This window comes from Emys orbicularis, chromosome 7, assembly GCF_028017835.1.
Source record: "Emys orbicularis isolate rEmyOrb1 chromosome 7, rEmyOrb1.hap1, whole genome shotgun sequence".
Taxonomy (NCBI): domain Eukaryota; kingdom Metazoa; phylum Chordata; order Testudines; family Emydidae; genus Emys; species Emys orbicularis.
The window spans coordinates 112,888,171-112,910,436 of record NC_088689.1 but is presented as its reverse complement, the minus strand read 5'-3'; the positions used below and the strand labels follow the sequence as shown (position 1 = coordinate 112,910,436).

The 22,266-nt window shown below is 44.8% G+C and overlaps 1 protein-coding gene across 1 annotated transcript in view; it reads right to left on the bottom strand.

Annotated features, from left to right (window-relative positions):
* PLXND1 (plexin D1) overlaps positions 1 to 22,266 on the bottom strand; it is a 134,679-nt gene that overhangs the window by 27,697 nt on the left and 84,716 nt on the right. Inside the window, exons 20-26 of the mRNA XM_065407389.1 lie at positions 16,787 to 16,901; positions 15,624 to 15,731; positions 14,595 to 14,707; positions 13,212 to 13,319; positions 12,093 to 12,223; positions 10,924 to 11,122; positions 319 to 465 (exon numbers count right to left, since the gene is read on the bottom strand). Of these exons, the coding sequence (XP_065263461.1) occupies positions 319 to 465; positions 10,924 to 11,122; positions 12,093 to 12,223; positions 13,212 to 13,319; positions 14,595 to 14,707; positions 15,624 to 15,731; positions 16,787 to 16,901 (921 nt within the window). The remainder of the gene's footprint in view (positions 1 to 318; positions 466 to 10,923; positions 11,123 to 12,092; positions 12,224 to 13,211; positions 13,320 to 14,594; positions 14,708 to 15,623; positions 15,732 to 16,786; positions 16,902 to 22,266) is intronic.

Here is a 22,266-nt window from a genome sequence, read left to right as displayed (position 1 = left end):
ACATGAAAAGTGCCTATACCACTGCATGTCTAACATGCACGATTATCACAATTATATGTGCAAACTGGGTAACAGCATTTGCAGAGGAGGGTGAATCATTTACACGCCCAATAATCTGATCTGACTGTGCGATCAAAGGAATGACAAATGCAAGCAAAGGTGCAACATTACACACATACTTTGCGAGTACAGTTGCACAGCTATCTCTTTTTAAACATCAGCCTCTACAGTTTTCTTGGGCAAACATTTTTTAATTGCCTTTTAGGCTTTTGCAGAATCCTGACATGGCATCACGTGAGGGGTTCAAGACTCACTTACCCTTGGCTTTGCCTCAATGTTCTCTCTCAGCAGCCATTCTTCATTGAGAGTATACCTGGCTTTTCCCGTGATGGCATCAATGGAACCCTTGTTGATCTGTTGTTTGATAGCACAGAGCAACAGGAAGAAGGGCTCCCCGACTGTCTCCTGGGGAAAGAAAAGGAAAGGAAGTGGGTAACCAGGAATCAATTAAAGTAAATCCTTCAAACTACATGGTCCTTTAAGACAGGGTCTGCACAGATGCACCAGGTAACATAGTGATTTCATTCTGCAAGGTCCCAGACACCTCTGGAGTTGGAAGTGCCTGCTGTTTAAGGGACTGATCCATGCCAGGTGCTGAGAAATCCCTGGAAAGAGCTCAGTGCCCTCAACTCCCACTGAATTCTTGGGAGCTGAAGGCATTCAGCATTTCACAGTAACAGTGCCTGGCAACAATACACAACACATCAGTTTAGGACAGGAAGTGAAGAAGGATGTCACACCCAACTGAAGTCACATGGAGGGAATTTTAGAGAGGCAGGATGTGATAGCCCAAATCAGGCTGACTAACTCCTACAAGAAGTGCTGCAGGATCATGAATTACCACAAATGGGACATGGCTTTATGTCTCATAACTAGAATGCAGTGTTTATATGGTTTAAAATATATTGACAAAATAGATAGTGTATCATATAGCACATTGAGCACAAATATAAGCTCTGCATTCGCACAGTCCCTACCACAATGGAGCCCTGATCATTATAGTACTATCCTAACAACAAATAGCAATACTTTCCTGCTAGTCTCAACCCAGTTCATCTAAACATATTTACAGCAACATTTCTGATCCAGTCACTCCAGCGACACAGATGCACTAGAGAACTATTATCTATTTCCTTAAAAAAAAATGTCAGTGCTGGAGTACATCCCATCCACCCTAATGTTCATGTGTTAGTTCTTCCAAATGAAGCAAGTGTAAATTATTGCACATTTATATTTTTCTGAGCATCACATATACACATGCACGCACAGACATACATATATGCACAACCCTGCCATCTGAAACTCTACCCAAGACAACTGATATCCGAGTATTCTGACATTTCTGAACCATGAGATGCTAGAGCCTGTTCAATCTGCTTCTTAATTAAGACTTGGTGAGTCTTCTATTCCAAATTTCTTATAATTGCTAAAGCAATTAGTTCAATGTCAGTTCTGATTCTGCTGCGTTCAGTGCAGCTGATGATACGACACTACAATATGGGTGTAGGTGGGCACACACCATCTGTGCCACAGTGCATATATTTAATTTTCCAAGGGTGACATTTCTAATGAAGCTGGAAAGTTTACTTGGGGCTGCTGTGGAAGTTTAACAACTTTCTGTAACATTCCTTCTGAAAGGGGTAACATGCTAGTCATCCCAAAGGCACATGCAGGAATGCATGGCTGTGCACTGGGAAAGGTGTTTAGGAGGAACTGGTTGTGCTTTTAAGGATTGGGAAAAGTTGCAGGGCTTGATTAGAGATGTGAAAATCAGAAGGCATAGAGATGACTTTGGTGAAAGGAGAATTCATAGCCGTCATTCAAGAGGATGACATTGACGCTGAGAGAGTGTTTTGACAGGAACATGCAAATGTCACCTGCTTGCATCATTATGTGATTTGGAGTTGGGGCGCCTATAAATTAACCTCATTGCATTCAGTGCTCCCAAAGCTGGCCTTGCTATGATGAATCAGGACTTTCTCTGTTTTACACAGCATGTGATCATGTATTTATAGGGAATGGTCACAGGTGCTCAGTTCAGATGTGGGATTTGAACTCCATCCCCTGAAAGGTTGGAAGGTGCTTGAATCCTGGATTTCGCTTCAGCCTATTACAGAAAGAAGGGCCAGTCATGAAAGCTGCATCTGGATCCTGATTCAGATTCAAACCCTCCTCCCCCGCCAAAGTTTAGGACAGGTGGTTCGATTTGGTTCAAGGCTCATCTCTATCCACATATCATGACTGCATTTCTTGCTTCCACTTCTCAGACTCTTCAAAAACCTCAGCTAGAGTTAAATTACACCTTAGTCATAAAGCTGCCTCCAAAGCCAGCAAAAGCTTATTGTGTGAGAGTTCTGCTGGTAGATTAGCTATTTACTACTTGGTTCCAACCTACTATAGTGTGTTGAGTGAAGCTGATCATGTGGCAAATTTTTGTGTATATGAACATACCATGGAGGGAGAATGGCCCAAGAAATAATTGAAATGGGTATATCAGACTCTGCTGTAGCATAAAGGATCATGGTCTAACACCCAAGAGTAATAACACAGAAAATAAACGACAATGCTCAGCCTGTTAGATTCTATTTCTGTGTTTGGCTCTTAAGCTTTAAAATCCAGAAACCATGGGCTGTTGTGGAAATCTGCAAAAACATTAATCAGACAGAAAATTTCAAAGATGGGAAAAGGAGGCTGGCAGGCAGGCACTGAAGATAAAATGGCTAACTTGGAAATCTGGACTATTGCTGGGAAACCAGTTTGGAAATGAGTCAAAAACTGCCTTTGGACTCAGCTAGTTTTGGAGGAAGAAATTGAACTAGCAAAGATTAGTGCTGATTCAGGAGAAAAAATAGATTTCCCCCCCCCAAAAAAGCACATTCCCTCTCCCCCCCCCCCATTATGAATGTATTTTAATTAGACTTTTTTTAAACATTTCTGACTGCAGTGTTATGGGCTCTTAAAATTACCTTGGGCACCAAAATAACTTTATAGTAATAGAAAGCACAGTAAAGGCTGGCATCATTTGAACTGTTCCATGCATGATGCATGGGGCTTAGTTTTTATATGCCTGGATTTCAAAAGTGACTTGGAAAAAAAATTAAGATTCAGAGCACAGACGGGATTCACATGTTACTCCTGCATTAATGAACTGATGTGTCATTAGAGATGTCCTCTTGGGAACATATTACAGACATTTCCAAAATGCTTGAGCAGAACAATGGAAAACTCCTGTTTATTCCAAGTGCCCAGTACTAGGAAGTTCCCACCAAAGTTTCAGGCTAAACGAGTGCTTGCCATATGAGGACAGAGGATACTGGATGTTAGAGATGGACCCAAACCAAAACCTCAGATCCAAAGACACCCCATGCTGTTTTGGATTTCCACTTTTGGACTGACTCCCTATCTGTGTCAGAGAGAGAACCAAACCCCAGATCCATCCATCCCCACAGGTTTTGGGGAAATTGGGATCGGGATCCAGATCTGAACATTGTATTCCAGGTCCATCTCTAGCTAATTATTGTGCCATTAACTTTCATTTTCACATCCTCTCCACACTTCCTGGGTCTATCAGGGACTAGACAGCAAAGTGCTGAAATAACATCCGGGAAAGGATCTTCTTTCAGTATTTCCTGTATAATCATAAGTATGCAGTACTGACATGGATAATTTCACCTGGATCTCCAGCTCAGTTCTGCAGTCAATTCAGATCATTTGGATAAGCTTTGCATACACATCCAAACTTCTAGATACTTCTCTGACCCTCATCCAAACTCCAAACCTCCTGAGATTTTGCCATCATATGTCCCGAATCTACCAAGGCGAATTCCCCCTTATCATAATAATAACTCCACTCACTACAGAGGTGCTGCATTAAATTTAGGCTACTGGTGACTATGGTCATTCTGAATTTTGTAAGGATCTCTTCTCCATTTGCAGACAGCTCCTCAAATCTTTCTTTGCTGCAACTCAAATGGATGAGCTGTTCGGCAGAACATTAATATAAAACAAATGTTTAAACCGTGTAATGTTAACTTACGAGGGAAAATACAAGCAGTTGGAATTTTTCCGCTGTACAGTGTAAGGGGCCTTTTATAGCAGCTGTTTCAAATAGACATTGTGATTAATGGGGATAATTCAGGAACTAAAAACAGACCCATCGTCACATAAGTCTCATGGCCCAGTGCTACAAGGGGGCTGGTAAATTTCTTTACCAAAAACCGGCTGTGTAAAGGGAAGCACATTTGTTTCACAGACACTAGGTGCACAATGGAGGTGTCTGTCTATCACTGGTAATTTAAATCTCAGACTTTGGGCCAAATCAGCATTGGTGTAAAATTTCACCTGACTTCAGAAGATCTGCATTCAGTTATGCCAGGATTTGATCCTGAGACTCTCCTTTATTCCTGCCCTACACAGTCTACTTGTCTGGCTTTGGGTTCCTCTCTTTCCTATGCCACAATCAGGCCAAGGCTGGTGTGGGAGCCAGGGCCAGCTTCAGACACCAGTGCAGCAAGCCGTTGCTTGGGGCGGCCCATGGAAGGGGGCGGCACGTCTGGGTCTTCGGCGGCAAGTCCCTCAGTCCCTCTCGGAGGGAAGGACCGGCCGCCGAAGAATGAAGCGGCGTGGTAGAGCAGCCGCCGAAGTGCTGCGGATCGCAGCTTTTTTTTTTTTCTCTTTGCTGCTTGGGGAGGCAAAAAAGCTGGAGCCGGCCCTGGTGGGAGCATTCTCCTCTGGAACTCCTGCCACCTAGAATAGACTCTCTAGATCTCCCCATCTCTTCTCTCTTTTCACATCTCTGCAGGAAACACTGTTTTCCTTTGACTGTCTCCTAACTTCTGTCTCCCACTGCAAAGCATTCTGGGAGGGAGATGATTAGAAAGATACTGTAGAACAAAGCTGTGTTGCACTGTAACCACAAATGTTTATTTTTCAGAAAGAGGGAAACACTCTGTTGTGAAAAGTAGAACAATAGCTTTTATTTTCATAGCTTCAGGCACACCACATAGATCAAATGGTGGAACAAAGCCACAAGTGAATTACGTTAGCCTGTCTCGAAGGAGTGAAAACCAAAAAGGTCACTCTACTTCCCATCACAGAGCCTTTTGTGTTATGAAGCACAGTCAACACTTTTCATCTTTTCATGCTGAAAGTCAGCTCTCTCAAGTAGGCCCAAACTTGTTACTGAACTCACTGGTACCAAGAAATTAAACCCTTTAAAGAAATAATAGCTTCTGCTAGGGAACGGAACATCCGAACCACCAACATACACACATCACAAACCAGCCTCAAGACTGCACGATGCAGACAGAAAAAAGCCTCTAGCACAGCACCACCTTCTCTTTCTTAAATGCCAATGTCCCCATGGTTGAGAGAAGGACACGAAACAGGTTTATTTTTTCTACGTGTCCTAGGGCATGGATGCCTGTTTAAGTGGGCTGTTATATCTGAGGCTTCAAAAGAAAAGTTAAATGAGCAGCATTTGAAAGTACTGTATTTGTGGGTACTTTAAGGGCCAAGCTCCCCAAAAGTAACTAGTGATTCTGGACACTCAACTTGTGACACTTTAAAGTGGCCTGATTTTCAGTAAGTGCAGAGTGCCCTCCCTTTAAGGTATCTCAAGTTGGGCATCCAAAAATGGAGGCACCTAAAATCACTCGGCACTTTGAAAATCTTCTTGGCCAAGGTATTGATTGTTGTTATAGCTGAGACTAGACCAAACCTCTAGTAGGTCTGGAACCTAAAACATGGCCTGCAGTATTCAGTCTAGTGAGGTGGTGACCCTGTCAGATTTCATAGGTTCAAGCTAGATCAGTACTTGGCTAAGACACCTAGATGTTGCAGAAAGTTGTGCTGGTGGGTCACTAGGTGGTGTTCTTCAGAGTTGCTGCCACAGTGTGGGGTAAGGGCACTGTGTGGCTGGAGGGGCCACATTTTTAATGAGATGTCACACGTGGGTGTTAATCACCCAGACAGACACAATTTACAGCAACTGTGATAACTACTTAGATGGTTCGCCTGTTTTTCAGATGTGCTGAGCATCCACAAATTCAGCTGAAGCCAATGGAAGCTACCCTTCACATTTATATTGCTAAATAGTACATGTAAAGGGACTGGACAGCATCAGTGGCTTGCTAGCCTTTCTTCCTCTTCATCTGCCCAATAGCCAAGAGCTATACTGCAGCTAAAGGATGGCTATTGGTGGTGCCAATCCCATTTCAGCCAAAGCAGCTCGCTCTTCAGTTTCTTGCTATCTCCAGGTTTGCCCCAAACTCCACCAGGTCAGGTCTTCTCCCCAGAGCTCCACAAAATTATAGCATTATCACAGTCCTCATTCAGTATAAGTTTCTACTGATAACATCTGTCTTTTATCTTCCTCTGTATTGGGATAAAGCCAGGGTGCAGATGGAAGGAACAAATCATTTACAAGCCAGCTTCGTGTTTTATATTAACATCTATGAATCACAATCTGTGGCTCTCTCTCCTATTACAAAGAGCTGGATCCATGGACCAAGCCCTATCTTCGAGATAAGCCTCCAGTCCAATTTGATGAGCAGAAGGTGTGATCAGTAGTCTCAATTCGTACGGGTGCCAATTGGTAGCTCTCTCACCATTTGTACCAGACACATAGCCACTTAAGAACCGCAAGCACTTTTAATTTCCTTTGTAAGCCATCCAAGACCCAAGTCCCATATGATAAAACTCAGCTTTTTTCTGAGAAAGCTGTCTTGCACAATGTCCATTTCCAGCAGAAATTAGGCAGTTGCTCTGGGTTGTATCAGACACCAGCACATTTTCTTAGTCTCACATGTGGTCTTCACTCTCCAAAAGGAGAGATCAGTAATTTTTTGCATATGGTTTAACTATATGCACAAAACCAAAAACCTAAATGTTTGCACTTTACAATTCCTGGACTTCCATCACCAATCACAGGTATAGTTTGAATTTCCTTAAATTAGTGATATATTTCACATCCTGGGTATGTCTTTCAAACTCGTTTGGCATTTTAAACAAATTCATATTGGTCTTTTTTCTGCTCCTTTAGTGTTCACTTTTTGAAAACATTTGTGCCATTGAGTTTTAATAGCCTGAGCACAGGTTGGATTTGCTTCCTGTGGATAATTCACATCAATAACCCAATGGATCAGCTAAGAGCTTATCCATCAGCGATCAGAAACAATACTATCTGATTTATTTGACCAACCCCAACTAAGCATGAGCTTGAATTATGAATAGCAGCTACAGCGTAAAGAAATATGGGGAAAAAGTCATTACATAACATTGAACGGCAAATAAATCTGAGAAATGAGCGATTTGTTCACAGGGATTTCGTGAACAGAAAAAGAGGCCAAAATTCAGCAAATGAAAGAGCTTAGGGTTACCATATTTCCACAATCAAAAAAGAGGACACTGGGTGGGGGGGAAGCCCCGCCCTAGCCCCGCCCCACCCCCATCCACTCCCTCCCACTTCCCACCCCCTGACTGCCCCCCTCAGAACCCCAACCCCCCCTGTTTCTTGTCCCCTGACTGCCCCCTGCTGAGAACCCCCCTAGGACCCTACCTGTCCCCTGACTGCCCCGACCCGTATCCACTCGCATGGGTGGCAGGGTTGTAGAAATTTTGGTGGTGTCCAGAACCCACTCCCCCCCCACCTGCCTAAGGCTCTGGGAGGGGGGTTGGGTGGGGGGAGGAGGTCTGGGGTGCAGGTCCTGGGCTGGGGATTAGGGTGCAGGAGGGGTGCAGGGTGCAGGTTCTGGGATAGAGTTTGGGTGCTGGGTGCAGGCTCCGGGCTGGGGCAGGGGGTGGGTGTGCAGGAGGGAGTGAGGGGTGCAGGCTCTGGGATGGAGTTTGGGGGTGGGAGGCGGTGCAAAGGGAGGGGGTGCAGGCTTTGGGAGGGAGTTTGAGGGCAGTACAGGGTGTGTGGGAAGGGGGGAGGGAGTTTGGGGATAGGAGGGGATGCAGGGGTGAGGGCTGTGGGTCTGAGGATGAGGGGTTCATGATGCAGGAGGGGGCTCAGGGATGGAGCAGACGATTAGGGTGTGGGGGGGCTGAGGGCTGGGGCTGAGGGGTTTGCGGCGTTGGAGAGGCTCAGGGCTAGGGTGGAACGGCAGGGTAAGGGCAGCCTGTCTTCCCATTAGTGGATGGGGGCACTAGGACCTGGGGGCAGCAGACAACAGTTGCTGCTGGCTCTGGCAGTACAAGCAGACAAGGGAGAGGCAGGGGCGGTCCACGGGGGAGGCCCACGGGGGGGGGGAATGCGCGGAGGGGGGGTGGCAGGTGGAGGCCAGGGACCCATCCAACACTCCCCCGCTCCCTGACTGCCCCCCCTAGGACTCCCCTTACCATTCTGGCTCCACGTGTTTGCAAAACACGCTGCCCGGTGGGTCGGTTTGTGTGTTACACAGGGCCTCAGACAGAGGGAGGGGGGAGCAGGGGAGGGCTCTGGCTGCTAGAGGCCAATGGGAGTGGGTCAATCAGCCCAGCCGCCCAATCAGCAACCGCACTCTGCATGGAAGGGAGGAAGGGAGGCGAGGGAGAAAAAACCCCTGGATATTTTAACCTTGTTACCAATTCCTCCCGGACGGCTATTTAGAGACGCAAAAGCCAGACATGTCCGGGGAAATACGGACGGATGGTAACCCTAAAAGAGCTGTTCTAAATTATTTCCTAGTGGCCAGTAGGTACTGTATATATTTAATTGTTTGATAAACAGAGATAGGCCTGGACCTATATCTCAACAACCCCTGAAATCTGGTCCAGATACAGCTTTGGATTCTGTACATTGAGCCTCTCTAATTTAAAATAATACACAATTGATGATGATACTCGATATATAGGTAACTACACTATGGGTCTGAATCACCAGTATGACACCAGTGTAACTTCATTGACTTCAGTAGAGTAACTTCTGATTTACATCCAAGTACGTGAGATCATCATCAACAATATATTTTACATATACTGAACTATGTTAGAAATCTATCTAGGACAAGTTTTCAAAAGCAAACTACAAAATTGCAGGCACAATTTTTCATTGCTAAAGTTTGTGTGGTCAAAATCCCTGGCTTGTTCATGCAGGCAGCATTTGTACACCGCTACCCCTATATAACGCGACCCGATATAACACAAATTTGGATATAACGCGGTAAAGCAGTGCTCCGGGGGGGAGGAGGGGGCCTGCGCACTCTGGTGGATCAAAGCAAGTTCGATATAATGCGGTTTCACCTATAACGCGGTAAGATTTTTTGGCTCCCGAGGACAGCGTTATATCGAGGTAGAGGTGTATATGGAAATCCAGTATTTAGCCATCGAGCCAATTTGCATGGACAGATGCAGTGTGTATGCAGAAGGCTATGTTTCTTCTGTGGATGCAAAAATTGGACTGTTGAAAAATTAGTCCAGCAAATTTGCAGTTTGGGTTGAAGCCTCTTGGAAATGAACAAGGAATGACAATGGTCTCAATTATCAATATTATGAAATCTGAGTAACTCTCAACTGAAATCTCAGAGCCAAACACCCCGGAATTTTGGTGAGGTTCAGATCTGGAGCTGGATCTAACCTTCTCATCTTTGGTGCCTCTCTAGTTGGGAGTCACTAATGTTCCCATGGTCTTGGCTAAAGAGCACTTCTTGGGCTACCAAAACAGATTTTCAGGGGAATAATCTCATCTTGATGCACTGCCATCCCTATTAATTCCAGTACTTTTTCTGATTGCAATTATGTGGACTATCAATCCTCAGGCTTCAGGTAGGGTGCCAATTTAGGTTGGATGTATTCCTGGAGGTTTCATCACATGACATAATCTTTAATTAAAGATTAATCTTTAATTCCTGGAGACTCCAGGACATAAAATGATCATCAGCTGGGACTGAAAGAAATTATGGTATGCATGGGAATATTATAGTACTGATCCCATGGTGAACACAGTAATTATAATTACTATACAATTGGAGGAAATCTGGGGGGTGCTTTTCAAAAACCCGTAGTTATTGGCCTAACTCTACTCCCACTGAAGTCAAGGTCCCATTTACTTCCCTGTGATCAGAGTTAGGTTATTGCTCAGTTCTTCTGAAAATCCTGCCGCTGAAGCATCAGAAATTGGCAAGTGTTGAAGATAGAACACGGAGCACAGGGACCACTGGTGTGTTCTGATATTGAAGTTATGTTCTTTTTATATTACAATGGGTAGATCCTTAACAACAGGAAGAGGAGAACGCTTTCAGGGATGGAAATCCAAGTCTCCAGCCTCTCCGGACAGGCTCTATTTGACAGATTCAGAATGGTAAATACACTTTGGGCTTAAGAATATCTACAAGCAATTCAACAATGTTTCTCCTCATGCGTTACAGGCTTCTCCTCAGTACTCTGTGCCCTTGTATTCAAAACGGAGAGGCACTGAACCATCAAAGAGTGATTGATGGGGCTGTGCAAACTGGCTCAAAGAAAATAAGAATTGACTGGAACTTCTGTCAAAAACTCAAACCATTTTGGCAAACTAGCTTTTTTTAAAAAAATTCCCTCATGACTGCTCCACACCTTTCCAATGTATGGTGAAAAAACTGTTCCACTGGTGATTCTGGCCCTGAAAAACTAAGCCATACCAGAAAGCTCAAGGTAACATTTGATCTCATGAGATTCCCAGCCCAGAGACAGAGATAAAAGTGGAAAAGCAGTGGAACTTTTGGCTGCCTGTTCAAACTGAACCTTGGAGTCTATTGAGGTTCACCCATTGCAAGTGACTAGTCATTCAGATGACTTGGTTTAACCAATCTCGTAGACAGCGATCACCAGCTGACCTGTGTCTCCCATATTACACTCAGATGGGCTATTCATAGCTAGAACAGCATCCATACTTATTTCTCTTACTCTGAGAAAGCTGTACATGCAGATGGACATCCAGTTGGTGAGCATCTTTTCCACCACAGACTCGGTCCTCCTCAGCATAAGCTTAGGGTTTTTGGAAGCTGAAGCATCTATGAGATCCACCAACAGGTCCTTCATGATGCTGGTGTAGTACTCCAGTTTTCCATGTAATGCAATAGTGAGCAAGGAGGCCAAGTTACACCTGAGAAAAGAGTTATAAATGATCCTAGGTTTGATTATACAAGACAATACAGTCAATTGGCATCAAATGAATTCAAGGCCATGGCAATATACCAGATTTTTTTCATGACACCTCTCAAGTGCGTTGAAGTTTCAAACTCTTCCAATGCTACTGGTTCTCATGTTGGATCATGCCACTCTTTAGTGGTATGAGATGCAAATCATACAAGACTAAACTAACCACTGTACTTTTTGGCGCCCCCCTGTATAATAACAGTGCAGTTCTACAGTAGAACTTCAGAGTTACGAACTCCTCGGGAATGAAGGTTGTTTGTAACTCTGAAATGTTCGTAACTCTGACCAAAATGTAATGGTTGTTCTTTCAGAAGTTTACAACTGAACATTGACTTAATACAGCTTTGAAACTTTAATATATAGAAGAAAAATGGTGCTTTCCCTTTATGTTTTTAGTTGTTTATGTTTAATACAGTACTGTACTGTATTTGCTTTATTTTTTTTTTAGACTCTGCTGTTGCCTGATTGTGTACTTCTGGTTCCAAATGAGGTATGTGGCTGACTGGTCAGTTTGTAACTCTGGTGTAATTACAGAGACCAGATGGTTTTGGGTTTGGCAACAGGCTACAGAACCTTTCATCTCCCAGGTTGTATAGCCTAGGTCAGCAGCGGCAAAAACCTGTGCGCAGTGGCCTATGTGAAATGTGTTCATAGATCTCTGTTAAGTTCCTGGTAGGACAGGTGTCCATATCCCAAAACTGCCACTAACTGGCACCCTCTCTGGTAGTCGCAGCAGATAAGCCAGGGACACCGTGGAGCCTGAACTTCCCTCTGAGCCTGGAAGTGCTTCTTCTGGGTCAGGGTTAGGCAGGCGCTGCTGTAGCACACCTGCTCTGTGGGTACACAGAGGACTTCAGTCTCCAGGGCTGGCTGTCAATGACTCTTTCAATGCTGCCCTTGCCCCAGGAAGTTCTTACCTGTCTCTAACAGCAAAGTCCTTCTGCTGCTCGAGAGCATGGACGAATACGATGAGGAAGTGCTTGTTGTTGAGCAGGGTGGAGAATAACGCAATTCCTTCTTCCATGTTGGGCCTGCAATTTTCAGGAATCTAAAGAAAGAGTGGGGACTTGGATGAGAAAACCACAGTTCATTGCTTTATCAACCTTTATCTTATCTGACACACTCTGATGTGCCTGGCAAGTGTAAAAACAGTAGGCTGGAGTTCCCTCTCCTTGAGCCCCGTCTGATGTATGTTTCTTATCCAGATAAGAATTGACTGTGGGGGAATGTGCAGCAACTGCACTTACATCTGGGCCTGCGGGAGTCGCTCTCAAACTCATTTACAAAGAGACTGTAGACTGACATTGGGAAAATATGGCAAACCTCCAATTAGGAAAGCCTAGGGATGGATCTTGTCAGCTGTGATTCTGCAGCCATGGAGCAGAAGTTCAGCAGCTCTTGTCTCCTATCATCAGCAAAAGTTGATCAGCTGACACACGCCTTGTTTTTCTGGCTGTTTGGCGTACGCACACCTCTTTTTAAGCATCACAAAAAAGGACGTCAGCTCGAGCTGAGTGAAATTTTTCAACTGAAACTTTTTGGGAGGCAAAAAATGCAAATTTGGTGACACCAAAACATTTGATGAATTCGGGTTGATTTCGCAGAATTGTTTAGGTCGGAAAAACAATGAAAATCAAATTCTGAAAAATTTGAAACGTTTTGGTTTGACATTTACAAAACAAAATATTTAGATTTTGTATTCAAAATGACTGTTTGTTTAAAAATTTCCTTTAACTTTATTTTTTTTTAAATTATAAAAAGTAAAAGTAAGCTCAAAATCAAAACAAAACGTTTCATTTTGAGTCGAGCAAAACTTTTTGTTTGACCCAAAATGAATTTTTTTCTTGACTTTTCTATTAGCTGAAAATTTAAAAAAAAAAAAATTGTTTTCAGTTTGACCTGAAATTCCCACCCCCTCCCCCTTTTCTGGAATCACCAGCACACCGAAAAATCTGTTATTCACTAGCTTTGATATAAAAAAATAAGACTATTGTTAGTGACAGTTAATAGCAGTTGTTTATCTCTGGGCTACTCACTTTCCATTCTCCTGACAGCAAGGGATGAGTTTCTTGGACCTGACACCCAACCTGTGAGTTGAGCTGCTGGGAAGGCAGAACGTAACGCTCCTCATAGAGCGAGGAACACTGCAATAAAACAGAGCCATGCGGAGAAACGGGTAAGCAAGATCAGATTCTTCACCACACTCAGAGAGGGCAACATTGTTTGAGACATGAACAGGAATGTCATCAGGACGTGAGGCCACCCATCAGGAAGGAACACTTTGGTATGTTTTAATAGAGCCTTTAAACAGTTGGCCAGAGCCTTGTGAATGAACAGACACCAGTCGGGGTAGGCAGATGTCTTAGCAGAACAAGATTGTTACAATAAGGAGATTATGAACAGACTAATATGACATCTACAGAATCTTGGTAGAGAAAGAATTACGGGGGAATAAGTCCAGGTAGAGCACTATGGGGTGTTTAAACATATGTAACTTTTGAAGCAGAATGGAAATATACTGAAATATCTTACATTCATATAGCAGCCTACCTCCGAAAGAGTGTAGTGCCCAGATACACACAGGGGTGGACATCTTAGAAACATGAATAGTAATTAGCTACAAACCCCTTTGCAAACAAAAATCATCATTTCACTCTCCGCCACTGAAATGTAATTACTTCTGGGGTGAAATATGGCCGCTACTTAACAGGGCACAGCAACACTCCACAGCAGCTGATGACTGGAAGTAAGGATTGCATCGTGTCTGGTGTGAAACTGGAGGGGGGGATTTAGAGACGCAGACTGGCACTGGGCCAGGACACTGGGGATATTGTTTTTGCACCTGTGAGAAAGTGCCAAGGGAATTTTAAGGCCAGTGAGCACTATCTGCTTGTGCCCAGAGGGGCATCTCAGTGAAACAAGTTGTCCACATCCTCTGGAGGACCCTCCCCAGGTGGAATGATAGTGGGACACCACCTCAGTCTCTTCCCCTGGGAGTGAGACCACGCCTGGGCTCAGTTAGTCCCACCTGGCACAGTGGGGTGCAACTGGAACCAGTAGGGGTGTCTCAAACCGCACAGCTAAGGAGGACTCTGGTTTTGCTTCTCATCTTAGAGACAGCACCTGCAGCAGCACGGCGGCGCCCAGTTACGCCATGCTGGTGCACTGGTTCAGTGTTGACTCAGAGGGGAGTGTCTCACCAAAGCGAGGCTCCCATCCAAGTACTGACGAGGCCTGACCCTGTTTCATAGCCCGAGGTGCTGTGGCTACGGTTATTATGATAATTAAGGCTGAAATAAATGATAGCAGCTGAATAACTGTGTTGTACTGTAAGCCTTTACTGGGAGAAGGCAGAGCCATGATTTAGTTGAGAAGGAATTTGAGTGATTACGTGTGTATGAAATGTGGGATTGTCTTACTTTGGGGAAGAATGTCCGTGTCACAAAGTGCTTGTACTCCAGGAACGGGATCCCCTGGCTGCGGTTTAACTCCTTGGTCAGGTCTGTCATGTCAGTCTGAAGCTCAGCAAAACCTGATCCAAAGAGACCCACAAACTGAAAGGGCTGAAATAATCGAACAGCCAGGGCAGCTGAGTGACAAGCCTGGCATTGGTATACAATATACTCATCAACTCTGCCTCCTCATACCCCTTTCCCTGGGAGGCAATGAACTGTACATGGGGCTTAGCTGTCAGCATTGTGCACCAAACCCTGCAGTTCTTACTCAGGCGAGACTCCCACTACCTCCAAAACACAGGCCCTGCAGGGTTTGGTCTATAGCACAAGGGTTCCAACGTATTCTATGGAGAGTCAGACTGAGAAGACAATAAGTGAAGGCGCCTGAAGCTCTTGTCCACTGTTTCTCCAAGCAGTAGCATGCGGCATTTCTGTAGCTCCCTGCACTGTAGGCTCATAAAGCATTTTATAAACATGAATGTGATCTCATACATATCATTATCCCCACTTTACAGCTAGAGAACCGGATGGCACAGAGATTAAGTGCCTTGCCAAAGGCCACACAGCAAGACAGTGGCAGAGCGGAGAACTCTAGCTCTACATCTCCTGACTCCCAGGTCTGTGCTTCAACTACTAGGCCATGCTTCCTCCCACTGAGAAGTACACTTTGCTCACAAGTCCCACACAGCTCAGGCGATTGAAAGGAAGCTACGGAAATTCAGGTTGTAGCTCCGAGCTTTTAACACTATTATAAAGCACTAAGAGAGGCTGTTTCAATCAGATCACTCAATGGGCTGGGCATCCCTATCTTTGTGCCTGTGAGTATAAGGTGAAGGGAGCCCCTTTCCTTGTACACACCCCTGCTGGGTTCTTACAAATCCAATTTCAGTTTTGTCAAAAGACAAATAAATCTGGAAATTCCAGGAGCGGAGCTCCTTTGCCTCCGGACTCCCGCCCCCATCTCCTCCTCCTTCCCCAGTGGCAGTTACCGACCTTTGCGGATTTCCTCTCGGATCTGGGACTCCATCTCCTCCATTTGGAGCAAGGTTTTCTGCCAGTAGCGCTCTGCCCTGCGGCTCTTAGTGCAGAACACAAACAAGCCTGGGGAAGAAAAGCTTAGAAGGTTAGGCCCAGAAGTGAAGAAGAATACTGTAGGAAATTGAAACTGGGAGTAGAGAGGAGTTTAGATCAGCAGAACACACACTGTGAAAGTACATCTACACAGAGAAAAAACAATATTCATTTTTGGTTTAACAACTATGAAATAAATACACATCTGATCAGGCAGCTGCTGATTATCTATAAATAAGTCAAACCAGCTGGAATTAAATGATCACTCAACGACTATCATATTAAATTTAGGCCTGCACATTACATACATTACCAGACTTACTGTATGTTAATAAATTCCATCTGATTAATGAAAATATGTGTGAAGAGGTTTAACACCTGTTTTGTAACGTGTGTGTCCTTCAGCGCTCTTATGCCTCCAGAAATATGTTTCCAATGATCAGTAGATTATTTAATAAATAAAGTATATAATAACTTCTATTAAAAATAAATGAAATCCTTATTGGAAACACTTCATTTTCAGTGACCCAATGTTTTTCTTGCTGCAGTCATTCTTGGCATGTGATGTAAAGATGAATTAGCCAGATGACACAGATCTGTTTTAAACAACTTCCAACAAGAATGATGTCCAGGCTGGTAGACTTTGTTGTGTCTGCTCCGGATATGCATCCTTTACTATGGTTAGTAGGGTCTCCATGATTGAGTTCTACCTCTTTTCATTTTTTCCTTCCCTCGGTTATTATATTTTATTTGAATTTGTGTGACAGAGAAAGGGGCTTTAAAATTAAAGAAGGGCTCACACACTACAAAACTGAGCTCTAGATACAGCTTGTGGACACTCCACAATTCAGGGGAGTTTGGATTCAAGGCTCAGTCCTGGCCTGTTGTAAATTTCCTAAATTTGGATCTGGGTTCAGACTTTAAACAGCCCCAAAGCTCAGAGTTTTTGGATGTGGGGCTTGGGGTGGGACCCATCCTCATATAAAATAAAGTTGGGAGTGTAAATCATCTGAACTTCCATGTGTGCAGGCAATGCCACAGAGCTGAAGGGATCAGTATGGCTCAGGGATGTTCCATTCCCTTACCTACGACAGACAGAAGCAGCAGGATACTGCAGATGACTATGGAGACTATGATCGCTGTCTCACCTCCCCCAAGGTGCAGCATAGCAATCGTCTGGTTGAATTTTCCAACCTGGATCTAGAGAAGAATACAAAGGAAAAAAGGTCACCCAATAAGTTAACAAGCAATTAGGAGATCAGCAGGAACTTGCTACAGGGGGCAAAAGATCACAACAAAAGAACAGAACCGGCAATTTGCTGGCTCAGACGTCTTTAGTCCTCATGTGCGAGTCCAATGCCAGGGCCCATGATCTGCTCTTCATGGCCAGGCCTGCAGGTGCTCTGTGTGTGTGGAAAGGGTGTGACCTAACAGGCCTAATTCTTCTCCCACATACATCAATGTAAAACAGGAGTAACTTCAGTGGTGTCGCTGGAGTTACGCTGGTGTAAATGGGAATGACGTACAGCAGACTCAGGCCCCCTGCCTCTGTTTGGCCAACTTGCAATGACACACACATGTCATGCTGAGGCTGTTGGTTACCAGGCAATATCAGGTGTAAAACTCATGTGGATTCTAGAGATAGTGACCACCATCCAGTGTAGTCAGAGAGAAGCTCCATTAGGTTTTATACAAATTTGATAGGTTCTATCCAGCAGGGGTCCATGGGGCTAAGACGCACAAACCCATTCACTTTATACAGTGAAACCTACCCAAGAGACCAGCCTTATTAAAGAGCCATCTGCTCATGAGGCCAACGCCCAACATCCTCATCTGCATTAGTTATCATTTATATTGTGGTAGTGCCTACACACAGGCTTGAATCAGGGTCAAAGCTGCATTGTGCTAAGTGCAAAATAAAAGGCAATCCTGCCCTGAAGAACTTCTAGTCAAATAGTTACAATTCTTAACCCAGTTCCACTGTACTTTCCACCCAGACCTGCCGAGAATGCAGAACTGCTGCCCGTCAGTGAGAGAAGCATAAGGAGAATTGAAAGATACTGAGACAAAAGTAAAATTAAAAATGAAAATAACTAATCATAGTACTAACAGGGGGCTTATTGTCTTGTGGTTGTGGCACAGGACAGGGAGTCAGGAGACATTGGTTCTACTGCTGGGTCATATGTCACACTTCCTGTGACACCATGGGCAGGGCAGGTGCAACCACTAGGCGAACTAGGCAGTCGCCTAGGGCGGCAAGTGGTTGGGGGCGCCCAGGGCCATCCTCAGGCATAGGCAGCTGGGTGGGGCACCTGAAAATTTGGGGCACCACTGGGTCTTAGTGTCCACCCCACTGGTTTTCCTATCCCTGTTCTGACCCTTCCTGCAGGCTCTGAGTCTTTCTGGGAAGGGGATCTAGTAGTTAAAAGAGAAACAGTCTCCAGCCTGCCAGACCTATTAGCACAACACTGAAACTGTTAAAGAGCCATTCAAGGGGTAATGAAGACATTTAACAGGCATTTGCCAACCCCCAGGTATCTACTGTCAGTTTCTGAATGTACTGACAAAAACAGTTGTGCATGACTGTAATATTTACTCAGAACATGTCAGTCTACAGGACCTTAGTGTAAAATTTGCTTCAAAAATATTTCATTAGTGAGTTGGTGAAGATTATAAAATCACATCTCTAAAAAATCCTTGCATAGATTTTTAGATGCACAATCATCTTTAGCCTTAAATGCTTGGATCTTCAGACATATGGTTTTTAAATAAATTCTTCAAAAGACCACCCTTATCTAAAATACACATTTTAATTACTATAGTAAAAAAACTTACTTCCAAAGTCTTCCTGTCCTTTCTGTCCATCCATTTCTCCCTTCACCTCCTCTCCCCCCCTTCACCCCCCCAATTGAAGGAAGCAACAGCCCTTTGCTTCCAGATAGCTGGACAAAGAGTTTCCCTTTCTTTACTTCTGACTATCTGATGAACTAGTTTTAAGCAAAATCAGTACCTTAATAAGATATAAAATCCTTTGTTATGCCTAAAATCTTTGGAAACATATTTTTTAAAGTTGGTGAAATTTCATAAACATGTGTATTGTTATGGAGATCACACACAGTAAATTAGTGTTCCCTTTTTCTAAAAGTAATGAACATTGTTATGAACACACTAAACCTCTGTGACTGATTAATTTAAAATAATGTCTGTTTCAGTGAGTTAAATATGTAGTAATCTGGAATGATTACTTTATGAAGGCTTAAGAGTACATTTAAAATATAAAATGAGCTTAGAAATACTGATTAAGAAAATGTAAAACAGAGAAGAGCTGCATCATGTATTCCATAATATTTAATGTTGTATTCAGCAAGACAGCTGACTCACCCTTACTACAAAGTTTTTGCAAATAAATGTCTGATAAACTTCAGGGCATATAAAAAAACCTGTGACTGACATTTTTTTATTCCCAATTTTAGTGCTTTTAATTAGGTACCTTCTGCATGTCCATTCTGCGTGAGGGAGAGGGTACAGGGGTCTCTGTGGGGAACTGTGACTCTCCGCCACCGTGAGGCGGGCTGGGCATCTTGTTATTCTTTCTGCCTTGTCCCTCCGCCCCCGCCCCCGCCGGGCTGCAAGCTCAGGCTGCCGTCGGGCATAGGGGCACCAGTCTAATAATACTGCATAGGGCCCCATAAATCCTAAGGATGGCCCTGGGGGCGCCAAAAAGCGGTGCCCTGGCTCGGCAGGGAGAAGCCGCCTTCCGGAGGCACCAGAGAGCCAGAGCATTGGCTTGCGGGGGTGGTGAGCCCCAGCCATGGAGGAGCCGGCGCTGTGCAGGGGGGGCAGGAGCCCTGCAAAGGCAGCGGCGCTGCTAGCGGGGAGCAGCCGCACCCCCAGCCCCTCCTGCCCAGGCTGCGGCCTGGCGTCCGCCCCAGGGGCTCCTGCAGGCTGCAGCAGATGCATGCGGGCAGAGGCCTCTGTGCGCCCTCCAGGTCCCCCCTCACCACGCTAGGGCTCTACGGCTCCTGGGCATGTGAGCCGCCGCCGGGGCACAGGGCCCTGGAGCCTGCTCCGGGAGGGGCAGCGGTGGCTCACACTCCCGGGAGCGGCAGAGCCCGAGCGCGGTGAGGGGGGAGCCAGGGGGACGCATGGGGACCTCTGCCCACATGCATCTGCTGCAGGAGCCCCCAGGAGCCCCCAGAAGGCAGCTCCTCCCTGCCGAGCTGCTGCAGCGGCCCAAGCCCGGCAAAGCCACTGAGTGGACTCGAGGCGGGGTCCGCCGGGGTGGGGAGGGCTCACAGGAGGGCTGTGCACCCTCCAGGGGAGTTCAGGGGGCGGGGAGGGGGGAACCTGGTCTGGGGAGCAGCCCCCGGGCACGGCTGGCCCCTGGGCAGGCTGGCCCCTTGGGTCTATAAAGGCTTGTTGGGATTTGCCCCTCAATGAACTGATGTTACGGGGGGGGGGGGGGGGGGGGCAAGGTGGAAGTTTCACCTAGGGCGCAAAATATCCTTGCACCGGCTCTCACCATAGGCAATCCCCATGTGCCTCAGTTTCCCCACTTGTATAATGGGGAGGCCAAACACTGCCCTCATGGGGGATTGTGGGGTTTAACTCATTAATGTTTATGGGGTAAAAGGGAAAACTAGCATCTTTACAAGAAAGGAAACGTAGGCTCATACCATGGTTTCACTTCTGGAAGCTGAGTTTCACTTCTCCAAAGGAATGAGAAGAAGGAAACTCCAGCAACAAACAAAGTGAGCTTGAGGAGGGCGGGGTGCAGTGATCTTAAGAAGATCCACTGAACAAACCCATATGGAGAAATGGTCTGAAATAAATCGGATGAAATTCAATAAGGACAAATGTAAAGTACTCCACAAGGAACAATCAATTGCACATATACAAAATTGGAAATGAGTGCCTACGAAGGAGTACTGCAGAAAGGGATCTGGGGGTCACAGTGGATCACAACCTAAATATATGAGTCAACAGTGTAACACTGTTGCAAAAAAACAAGCATAATTCTGTGATCTATCAGCAGGAGTGTTGTAAAGACATGAGAAGTAATTCTTCCCCTTTACTCCACACTGATAAGGCCTCAACTGGAGTATTGTGTCCAGTTCTGGGAGCCACACTTCAGGAAAGATGTGGATAAACTGGAGAAAGTATAGAGGTGTCATAACTATAAAGGGAAGGGTAACAGCCCTCCTGTGTACAATACTATAAAATCCCTCCTGGCCAGAGACTCCAAAATCCTTTTACCTGTAAAGGGTTAAGAAGATCAGGTAACCTGGCTGACACCTGACCCAAAGGACCAATAAGGGGACAAGATACTTTCAAATCTTGGTGGGGGGAAGGCTTTTGTTTGTGCTCCTTGTTTTGGGGGTTGTTCGCTCTTGGGACTAAGAGGGACCAGACATCAATCCATGCTCTCCAAATCTTCTGAGCAAGTCTCTCATATTTCAAACTTGTAAGTAACAGCCAGGCAAGGCATGTTAGGTTTATCTTTGTTTTCTCAACTTGTAAATGTACCTTTTGCTAGAGGGTTTACCTCTGTTTGCTGTAACTTTGAACCTAAGGCTAGAGGGGGTTCCTCTGGGCTCTTTGAATTTGATTACCCTGTAAAGTTATTTTCCATCCTGATTTTACAGAGACGATTTTTTACCTTTCTTTCTTTAATTAAAAGCCTTCTTTTTAAGAACCTGATTGATTTGTCCTTGTTTTAAGATCCAAGGGGTTTGGATTGGTGTTCACCAGGAAATTGGTGGAGGAGTCTCTCAAGGCTACCCAGGGAGGGAAAGGTTTTTGGGGGGGAGACAGAGTTTCCCAAATAACTCATAAATCATTTGGGTGGTGGCAGCAAAAGCAGATCTAAGCTGGTAGTTAAGCTTAGAGGTTTTCATGCAGGTCCCCACATCTGTACCCTAAAGTTCAGAGTGGGGAAGGAACCTTGACAAGAGGAGAGAAACAAAAATGATTAAAAGTCTAGAAAACATGACCTATGAGGAAGATTGAAAAAACTGGGTTTGTTTAGTCTGGTGAAGAGAAGACTGAGGAGGGACATGATAACAGTTTTCAAGTACATAAAAGGTTGTTACAAAGAGGAGGGTGAAAAATTGTTCTTCTTAATCTCTGAGACTAGGACAAGAAGCAATGGGCTTAAATTGCAGCAAGGGAGGTTTAGGTTGGACATTACAAAAATCTTACTGTCAGGGTAGTTAAGCACTGGAACAAATTACCTAGGGAGGTTGTGGAATCTCCATCATTGGAGGTTTTTAAGAACAGGTTAGACAAACACTTGTAAGGGATGGTCATGTTATGACTTAATCTTGTCTTGAGTGCATTTAACCCTCTTATCTATACACCTATTGAATCCAATGTCCCACCAGGTGGTTTTTTAGATGAGATTTATTTCAATTACAAAAGACATCAAAAATCAGTGGTTTTCGATGGCAGGAATTTTACTAGCACCCTGGTGGTGTAAAATGTTCTTGAGTAACATGATAGCCCTGTTGTAGCTGGCAAGGAAGGGACTCTACAGCTGGCTTTATTGCTTATATTAGAAAAAAAT